At 44.6% G+C, this 10,266-nt stretch overlaps 1 protein-coding gene across 1 annotated transcript; it reads right to left on the bottom strand.

Moving 5' to 3' along the window:
• Nucleotides 1-9,003: 9,003 nt before the first annotated feature.
• Nucleotides 9,004-9,904, bottom strand: LOC119289230 (pollen allergen Phl p 5.0101-like). The gene has a single exon (XM_037568595.1). The coding sequence runs from the start codon at nucleotides 9,662-9,664 to the stop codon at nucleotides 9,065-9,067; it is 600 nt and encodes a 199-aa protein (XP_037424492.1). The 5' UTR covers nucleotides 9,665-9,904; the 3' UTR covers nucleotides 9,004-9,064.
• Nucleotides 9,905-10,266: the final 362 nt, after the last annotated feature.

The following is a 10,266-nucleotide window of genomic DNA, read 5'->3' on the forward strand; positions in this document are numbered from 1 at the left end:
TCCACTCCTCTTGAGAATAACCCACCTAGCATGGAAGATATAGGCAGCCATAGTTGCACATGAGCTGCTCGAGCATACAAAACAGAATTTCATTTGACGGTTTGGAGTTTGGCACATACAAATTTACTTGGAACGGCAGGTAGACACCGCATATAGGAAGGTATAGTGGACTCATATGGAACAACTTTGGGGTTTAAGGAGTTTGGATGCTAAAGCAGTATTCCCGCTTAGTACAGGTGAAGGCTACCAAAAGACTGGGAAGCAACCAACTGAGAGAGCGACAATAGCCGTAAACATGCATTAAAATTAATTCACACCGAATATAAGCATGAGTAGGATATAATCCACCATGAACATAAATATCATGAAGGCTATGTTGATTTGATTCAACTACATGCGTGAACATGTGCCAAGTCGAGTCACTCAATTCATTTAAAGGAGGATACCATCCTATCATACCACATCATAATCATCTCAATAGCATGTTGGCACGCAAGGTTAACCATTATAACTCATAGCTAATCAAGCATGGCACAAGCAACTATAATCTCTAAATGTCATTGCAAATACGTTTACTTCATAATAGCTGAATCAGGAACGATGAATCATCATATTTACAAAAACAAGAGAGGTCGAGTTCATACCAGCTTTTCTCATCCCAATGAGTCCATCATATATCATCATTATTGCCTTTCACTTGCACGACCGAACGGTGTGTATAATAATAAGAGTGCACGTGCATTGGACTAAGCTGGAATCTACAAGCATTCAACTCAAGAGAGAAGACAAGTAATATGGGCTCTAAGTTAAAAAAACAATCTTGCATATAAGAGCCACTTAGCATTTTCAATATAGTCTTCTCGACCCCCAAAGAAAGGAAAAGAAAAATAAAAATTTTTTACACGGGAAAGCTCCCAACAAGCAAAAGAAGGACGGGAAATATTTTTGGGTTTTCTTTTTAATTCTACTACAAGCATGGAAAGTAGAATAACACTAATTTTTTTTGTTTTTCTTAAGGTTTATTAAACACACAAGAAGAAAGCAGGAAAAAGGAAAATAAACTAGAATGGATATTACAGTGAAAGAGTATGAGCACCGACATCTAGCAATGAGTGTGTGTGAACATGAATGTAATGTCGGTGGGAAATACGTACTCCCCCAAGCTTAGGCTTTTGGCCTAAGTTGGTCTATTGCCAGGGATAACCTGGCTGATATTCGTAGGTGAAGCTGGGGTCGTACTGCGATGAAGAATAGTTGGGATCATAATGTGATGAAGAGGACTCTGACTGCCACTGGCTGGCAACCGCCTCAGGATCCCAAGAATAAACAGACATTCGTGGAGGCTCCGGTTCCGAGGCTGGTGCAGGATTCCGATAGGCTTGAACAACCGCCCACGGAACAATGTAAGTACCTGCAGACAAGTTAAACAAAGAGGGAGCAGGCAAAGTAATAGTCTCAGGGTGATGTTTATCAAAGTACAATTTATATTTAAGCGCCCCTTCGTGATTCTTAACAAGAAAATCATGCGTTACCATACTCTTATAATCTAAATAAGCATGGGGCAGCGCTATTTCTTCTTTCTCCTCATGCCTAATAGGTATTTCAAAATGTTCAGCTAGGCGTGAAGCATAAATACCTCCAAAGATGGGGCCCTTAGTACGGTTCATACTCAACCGTCTAGCAACAATTCCACCCATACTAACAGAGTTATTGCGGTATAAACCATGGAGCAAAATAATAATATCAGGAATACTAAGGTTCCCACAGTTCCCGCGACCAATCAAGCAACGACTAGCAAATAAGGCAAAGTAGCGTAAAATAGGGAAATGTATACTAGTAATTCTTGCATCAGAAACCTTCCTGGTTTCTCCCACAGTGATAGTGTCAATATAAGCTTCCACTTCATTACGGTGTGGTTCATCTAAAGAACCCTCGAAAGGTATTTTGCAAACCTCGCAAAATGCAGCTAATGTCATCTCCCTAGCAACATCATATAAATGGAACTCTACTGTTGGAGGTGATTTCTTAGGGAAAAAGTAGAAGTTCTGGACAAAAGTATTTGTGAGTAAGAGATACTGATGACGTTGGTCGCGGAGGAAGTTGGTGAGGCCGGCGTTCTCAATCAATAGATAGAAATCTTCATAAATCCCGGCACTTCTCAAGAAGTCATCGGAAGGCCATTCACACGGCCGGACCTCCGCGATACGAGGCAGATTAAATTTGGGCTTCTGTTCTTCTTCCTTTTGTTTCTCCTTAGAACTTCGGCTCGACGAGCCCCTCAAAAGTCTCTTCATTATTTCTGAAACAATCTGGAATTTTTAGTAACTTCAAACAAAGTGAACCAACTTCAATAAGATTGATAGCAACTACTCATACAAGTGCCTAGAGCATATATCAAGCATTAGAACTACTTGGAACCATATATATTTGACATGCAAGCTCAAGAACATGGTCACCTATGCAGCACAAATTTGCAATGAATAAAGCACTAGAAAAAAACTAATTGGACCAATGGAGGAGTCACATACCAAGGAACAATCTCCCCAAGCAGTTTTGCGAGAGGTGCTTTGAGCAAGGAGATCGAAAATCGCAGCAAAAGTTCCTGGAACACGAGCTTGAGTTGGTTTTTCGGGTTTCTGTGAGACAGAGGAAGAAGATGGGTGCAGGAATAAGTGGAGGAGGGCCACCGTGGGCCCACGAGGCAGGGGGGCGCGCCCTCCACCCTCGTGACCAGGTGGCAGCTCCCCCCACGGTAATTTTTGCACTAAAAATCCTTAAATATTCTCGAAAAAATCATATTAAATTGGCATGGCATTCTGAGGACTTTTATTTTCGGGATATTTTTATATTGCACGGATAATTCAGGAAACAGACAGAAAAATACTATTTTTCTTTATTTCTACTAAAGAATAGAAAATATAAAGAGGGTACAGAAGGTTGTGCTACTAGTATCATCCATCTCATGCTCATCAAAAAGAATCCACTAACAAGGTTGATCAAGTCTTATTAACAAACTCATTCCGATAATCATGGAACCGGAGAAATTTCGAATAACACTATGTTACCTCAATGGGGATATGGACATCCCCAACAATAAGTATATCATATTTCTTTTTGATAGTTGGAAGAGGAAATTCAAAACCTCCAAATATAATCAATGGAATTTTTCCAATAGAGTTGATACTATAAACTTGAGGTTGTTTCCTCAGAAAGTGCACCGTATGCTCATTACCATTAACATGAAAAGTGACATTGCCTTTGTTGCAATCAATAACAGCCGCTGCAGTATTAAGGAAAGGTCTTCCAAGAATAATAGACATACTATCATCCTCGGGAATATCAAGAATAACAAAGTCCGTTAAAATAGTAACGTTTGCAACCACAACAGGCACATCCTCATAAATACCGACAGGTATAGCAGTTGATTTATCAGCCATTTGCAAAGATATTTCAGTAGGTGTCAACTTATTCAAGTCAAGTCTACGATATAAAGAGAGAGGCATAACACTAACACCAGCTCCAAGATCACATAAAGCAGTTTTAACATAATTTCTTTTAATGGAGCATGGTATAGTAGGTACTCCTGGATCTCCAAGTTTCTTTGGTATTCCACCCTTAAAAGTGTAATTAGCAAGCATGGTGGAAATTTCAGCCTCCGGTATCTTTCTTTTATTAGTAATGATATCCTTCATATACTTAGCATAAGGATTTTTTTGAGCACATCAGTCAATCGCATACGCAAAAAGATAGGTCTAATCATTTCAACAGAGCGCTCAAAATCCTCATCATCCTTTTTCTTGGATGGTTTCGGAGGAAAAGGCATGGGTTTCTGAACCCATGGTTCTCTTTCTTTACCATGTTTCCTAGAAACGAAGTCTCTTTTATCATAACGTTGATTCTTTGATTGTGGGTTATCAAGATCAACAGCAGGTTCAACTTCTACATCATTATCATTACTAGGTTGAGCATCATCATGAACATCATCATTAACATTTTCACTAGGTTCATGTTCATTACCAGATTGTGTTTCAGCATCAGACATAGAGATATCATTTGGATTATCAGGTGGTTCAGCAATAGGTTCACTAGAAGTTGCACAGTTCTATCATTTTTCTTTTTCTTCAATAGGAGGTAAATTCTTAACATCTTCAACTTTAATACCTTTTTATTTCATAGATTTCTTTGCCTCTTGCATATCTTCGGGATTGAGAAATAGAACACCTCTCTTCTTCGGAGTTGGTTTAGGAATAGGCTCAGGAGCTGGCTCAGGAGTTGGCTCGGGAGGTGGCTCAGGAGGTGCCCAATTATTTTCATTTGCCAACATATTATTCAATAAAATTTCAGCGTCATCCGGTGTTCTTTCCCTGAAAAGAGAACCAACACAACTATCCAGGTAATCTCTGGAAGCATCAGTTAGTCCATTATAAAAGATATCAAATATTTTAGGTTTCTTAAGAGGATGATCAGGCAAAGCATTAAGTACTTTGAGAAGCCTCCCCCAAGCTCGTGGGAGACTCTCTTCTTCAATTTGCACAAAATTGTATATTTCCCTCAAAGCACCTTGTTTCTTATGAGCAGGGAAATATTTAGCAGAGAAGTAATAAATCATATCCTGGGGACTTTGCACACAGGCAGGATCAAGAGAATTAAACCATTTCTTAGCATCACCATTTAATGAGAACGGAAATATTTTGTGTATATAAAAGTGGCGCGATCTCAGATTATTAGTAAACAGGGCAGCTATTTCATCTAACTTACGAAGATGTGCCACAACAGTTTCAGATTCATAGCCATAAAAAGGATCAGATTCAACCAAAGTAATTATATCTGGATCAACAGTAATATCATAATAATCCTGATCAGGAACACAGATAGGTGAAGTAGCAAAAGCAGGGTCGGGTCTCATCCTACCTCTAAAAGATTCCTTACTCCACTTAATTAGTAACCTCTTACGTTCAGGTTTATCCGGACAAGCAAGAATAGCTTCATAAGATTCATTATTAAAAAGATAACCCTCAGGAATAACAGGCATAGGTTCATCATCACTAACATCATCGTGTTCAGGTTCACTAATTTCTCTTTCTCTAGACTTAGAAATTTGCTCATCTAGAAATTCACCAAGTGGCACAGTAGTATCAAGCATAGAAGTAGTTTCATCATAAGTATCATGCATAGCAGAAGTGGCATCATCAATAACATGCGACATATCAGAATTCATAGCAGTAGTAGGTTTAGGTGTCGCTAGCTTACTCATAACAGAAGGTGAATCAAGTGCAGAGCTATATGGCAGTTCCTTACCTCCCCTTGTAGTTGAGGGATAAATTTTTGTCTTAGTGTCTTTCAAGTTCTTCATAGTGTCCAGCAGATATAAATCCCAAGTGACTCAAAGAATAGAGCTATGTTCCCCAGCAACGGTGCCAGAAAAAGGTCTTGATAACCCACAAGTATAGGGGATCGCAACAGTTTTCGAGGCTAGAGTATTCAACCCAAATTTGTTGATTCGAAACAAGGGGAGCCAAAGAATATTCTCAAGTATTAACAGCTGAGTTGTCAATTCAACCACACCTGGAAACTTAGTATCTGCAGCAAAGTGTTTAGTAGCAAAGTAATATGATTGTGGTGATAACGGTAACAAAGTAAAGACAGCAAAAGTAATGTTTTTGGTATTTTTGTTGTGATTGTAACAGTAGCAGCGGAAAAGTAAATAAGCGTAAACCAGTATATGGAAAACTCGTAGGCACCAGATCAATGATGGATAATTATGCCGGATGTGGTTCATCATGTAACAGTCATCACATAGGGTGACACAGAACTAGCTCCAGTTCATCAATATAATGTAGGCATGTATTCCGTAAATAGTCATACATGCTTATGGAAAAGAACTTGCATGACATCTTTTGTCCTACCCTCCCGTGGCAGCGGGGTCCTATTGGAAACTAAGGGATATTAAGGCCTCCTTTTAATAGAGAACCGGAACAAAGCATTAACACATAGTGAATACATGAACTCCTCAAACTATGGTCATCACCGGGAGTGGTCCCGATTATTGTCACTTCGGGGTTGCCGGATCATAACACATAGTAGGTGACTATAGACTTGCAAGATAGGATCTAGAACTCACATATAATCATGAAAACATAAAAGGTTCAGATCTGAAATCATGGCACTCGGGCCCTAGTGACAAGCATTAAGCATAGCAAAGTCATAGCAACATCAATCTCAGAACATAGTGGATACTAGGGATCAAACCCTAACAAAACTAACTCGATTACATGATAAATCTCATCCAACCCATCACCGTCCAGCAAGCCTACGATGCAATTACTCACGCACAGCGGTGAGCATCATGAAATTGGTGATGGAGGATGGTTGATGATGACGACGACGACGAATCCCCGTCTCCAGAGCCCCAAACGGACTCCAGATCAGCCCTCCCGAGAGAGATTAGGGCTTGGCGGCGGCTCCGTATCGTAAAACACGATGAAACTTTCTCTCTGATTTTTTTCTCCTCGAAAGCCAATATATGGAGTTGGAGTTGGCGTCGGAGGGCCACCAGGGGGCCCACGAGATAGGGGGCGCGCCCAGGGGGGAGGGGCGCGGCCAGGGGGAGGGGCGCGCCCCCCACCCTCGTGGACAGGGTGTGGGCCCCCTGGTCTTCATCTTTGGCGAGGATTTTTTATTATTTATTCTAAGATATTCCATAGAGTTTCAGGTCATTCCGAGAACTTTTGTTTTCTGCACATAAAACAACACCATGGCAATTCTGCTGAAAACAGCGTCAGTCCGGGTTAGTTCCATTCAAATCATACAAGTTAGAGTCCAAAACCAGGGCGAAAGTGTTTGGAAAAGTAGATACGATGGAGACGTATTAGAGTGCATCTACATACCTTTGTAGATCGTGAGCGGAAGCATTCAAGAGAACGGGGTTGAGGGAGTCGTACTCGTCGTGATCCAAATCACCGAAGATCCTAGCGTCGAACGGACGGCACCTCCGTGTTCGACACACGTACGGAGCGGATGACTTCTCCCGCGCCTTGATCCAGCAAGGAGGAGGGAGAGGTTGAGGAAGATGGCTCCAGCAGCAGCACGACGGCGTGGTGGTGATGGAGAGGTAGTACTCCGGCAGGGCTTCGCCAAGCTCTGCGGAGGAGGAGGAGGTGTTGGAGTGGGAGAGGGAGGCGCCAGGGGCATGCATGCGGCTGCCCTCCATCCCCCCCTCTATATATAGGGTCCCCAAGGGGGGCGCCGGCCCTAAGAGATGGGATCTCCTAGGGGGGCGGCGGCCAAGGGGGTGGAGTGCCCCCCAAGGCAAGTGGAGGCGCCCCCTTCCCTAGGGTTCCCAACCCTAGGCGCAGCGGGGGGGGCCAAGGGGTAGCATGCTCAAGAGGTAGCACCGCTCTGGCTGCCTGTTCGCGAGCAATGCAAAGCCGCGGCGAGGTGTTTCGGCGCCGGGCCGGCAAAAGGCAAAGCAGAGGCATCGACTGAAGGGCTATTGCTTGCTCGACGCCGACTACTTCACCGACGCTGCATTGCACGGGGAGTAAGTATTTCGGCGCCGTTTATCGGATGAGCTGAAAGCTCTTCCTCGGGATTGTGAATTCCACCCGAGAGTTCGTCAGCTACTTCAAGTGCAAGAAGGATTGCACCCGCACACTTGGATTCACCTCACTTCAGAAGTGCACGACATCTACGAGGATGCTTGCATACGGAGCTCCCCGTGATATACTGGAAGACTATGGATGCATGGCCGAGTCCACCACCATTGAGTGTTTGTACAAGTTCTGCAGAATAGTGGTGGCAATGTTTGGACCATAATACTTGTGATCACCCAATGCTGAAGACACTGCACGGATCCTAGTATAGAATGCAACAAGATGATTTCCTAGGATTCTTGGAAGCATCGACTGTATGCATTGGGCATGGAAAAACTGTTCATTTGCTTGGCAGGGGATGTACAGAGGTTCCAAAGGAGCTTGCAGTTTGGTACTTGAGGCGGTGGCCAAACAGGACCTCTGGATTTGGCAATCCTTCTTCGGTATGCCAGGAACTCACAATTACATCAATGTACTGCAGTGCTCGAATGTTTTTGCCAAGCTTGTTGAAGGTCATGCTCCTCCAGTGAACTTCAAGGTCAATGGGCGCCACTACAACAAGGGATACTACCTAGCAGATGGCATCTATCCGAGATGGTCCACATTTGTGAAGACTATCTCAAACCCTATGCCAGGAGGCAAGAACTCCTACTTTGCCAAGTGTCAGGAGGCTTGCAGGAAGAATATCGAGCAGGCGTTTGGTGTGCTCCAATCTCGATTTGTTGTTGTCTGGTACCCCGCTCTGACCTGGTTGAAAGATCAAATGTGGAAAGTCATGACTTGCCATGTCATCTTGCACAACATGATCATTGAGAGCGAGAAAGAAGAGCCAGTGTTTGACACTGAACCATATTACATGCTGGGTCCTCTTGCCAAAGTTGATCACCAGCTACCGGCAACCTGGTCTGCCTTACTCAATATGCGTCAGGAGATGCGAGACCCACATGTGCATCAAGAATCGCAACACGATTTGGTGGAGCACCTATAGAGGCTCAAGGGTAACACCTAGCTCGACATGTGATGAAATATGAGTTTTTTTGTGTTCAAATTATGAGTTTGATTTGTTGAACTATTTGATTTGTATTGATTTCTGTGATGAACTATGTGATAAAAATTAATTTTTGTTCAATTTGTTCCAAACCACACCGAACATGGGCCAAAATTGGGCCGATTTCTGCCGAAAGTGGGCCGAAATCGGCGGCTGAGGGGGGCGAGCTTGGGGGTCAGCTGGAAACCCGAGCCCCCTACGCCGATTTTTCCGTCGGTTGGCCCCCAGCCGGCGCTATTTCAAGCCCCGGGGGGGGGGGGGGGAGAACGGCTAGAGATGCTCTAAGAAGTCATCGATCTCGATCGCCGGTGCATGAAACGAAAACAAAGAATTGATTTTGATTATCAATCAAACTCGCTCACCGCCACAGTAACGTACACACGTACGCATATGCATATCTACGTACAGTATATGCGTGGTGAGCTCAGACTTTGTAGCCACCGGCAGCGGCAGCGGCGGTGGGAGTGGCGGGGGCGGGGACGACCATGGAGACGATGGTGTCGCTCAGGAATGACTCAATGAGCGTGCGCTTGTCCTGGGGATTCCTGGGAAGAAAAATGGCGTAGCTCTTCTTGACGGCGGACTCGAGGGCAGGGACAAACTTGTAGGCCTCGTATGCATCACCAGTGGTCTCCTTGATGGCCTTGCTGAAGGCAGAGTCGAAGATGGTGGACCTGTCCTTTATCGGGGCAGCATCGGCAGTGGTGGCTGCAGTGCTGAAGGCGGCGTCGATCTGGTCGATGGCCTTGAGCTCGCCGGTAGGGATCGGCCCCTTGACTTCCTCACCGGAGTGGACCTTCAGGATGCCGACGATGATGCAGAGCGACTTGTCGAACATGGCCACGAAGGATTCATACTTGGCCTCCGGGGTAGCACCCTGGGCTTTGTGTGAGGCCCACGCCAGAGTGAAGCTGACCCTGGAGTTGAAAATGGCTTTGGTGCTGGACGTGTCGGTGACCCCCTCAAGAGACCAGCTGCCGAAGATCTGCACGAAGGTGTTCAGGAATATCTTGCCCTTGTCCATTGGAGGGGCTGCGGCTGCGGCCGCCACGGCCTCCTTGAAGGCGTTGTTGGCCTTCTCAGCTAGCTTCTGCTCCTCAGTCGTGGCCTTGGGCTATGGCCCGGCTGGGGCGTAGCCAGCTTCGGCAGCATACAAGACGGCTGGCCCCGCCACGAGGGCGACGGCCACCAAGAGCGCCACCGTACACTGCTGCACCGCCATTGCTGCTTCTCTTGTCTTGTGTTGGTTGGTTTGCACACTACGTAGGAGGAGACATTGTGGTACGGTGTGAGGATGAAGGAGCTTAATTAGCTCTATATATACATCGACCCGCACATTGAGAGGCCCGGAGAGATTACCGCGCCCAAATTAGCAATCCCCTCCTCTCCTCTCCTTTTTTTAGCCAAACTCATTATCCCCGTGAGCTCTTCATGCACAAACCAATAATAATAGCATCAATTAGATCCCTAACTACTGTTTAACCTCGTGGGGTGGGTAATAATAAAAGTAATAAAAAATCAACAACGTGCGAAGATGTGATTGGACATAAGGGAAGGGAGGGCCCCACCCCTTAAAAATCAGGGGGCATAGTTACTTAGTTAGGATGTTTATGTATTCTCTTCGTA

This window comes from Triticum dicoccoides, chromosome 4A, assembly GCF_002162155.2.
Source record: "Triticum dicoccoides isolate Atlit2015 ecotype Zavitan chromosome 4A, WEW_v2.0, whole genome shotgun sequence".
Lineage (NCBI taxonomy): Eukaryota > Viridiplantae > Streptophyta > Magnoliopsida > Poales > Poaceae > Triticum > Triticum dicoccoides.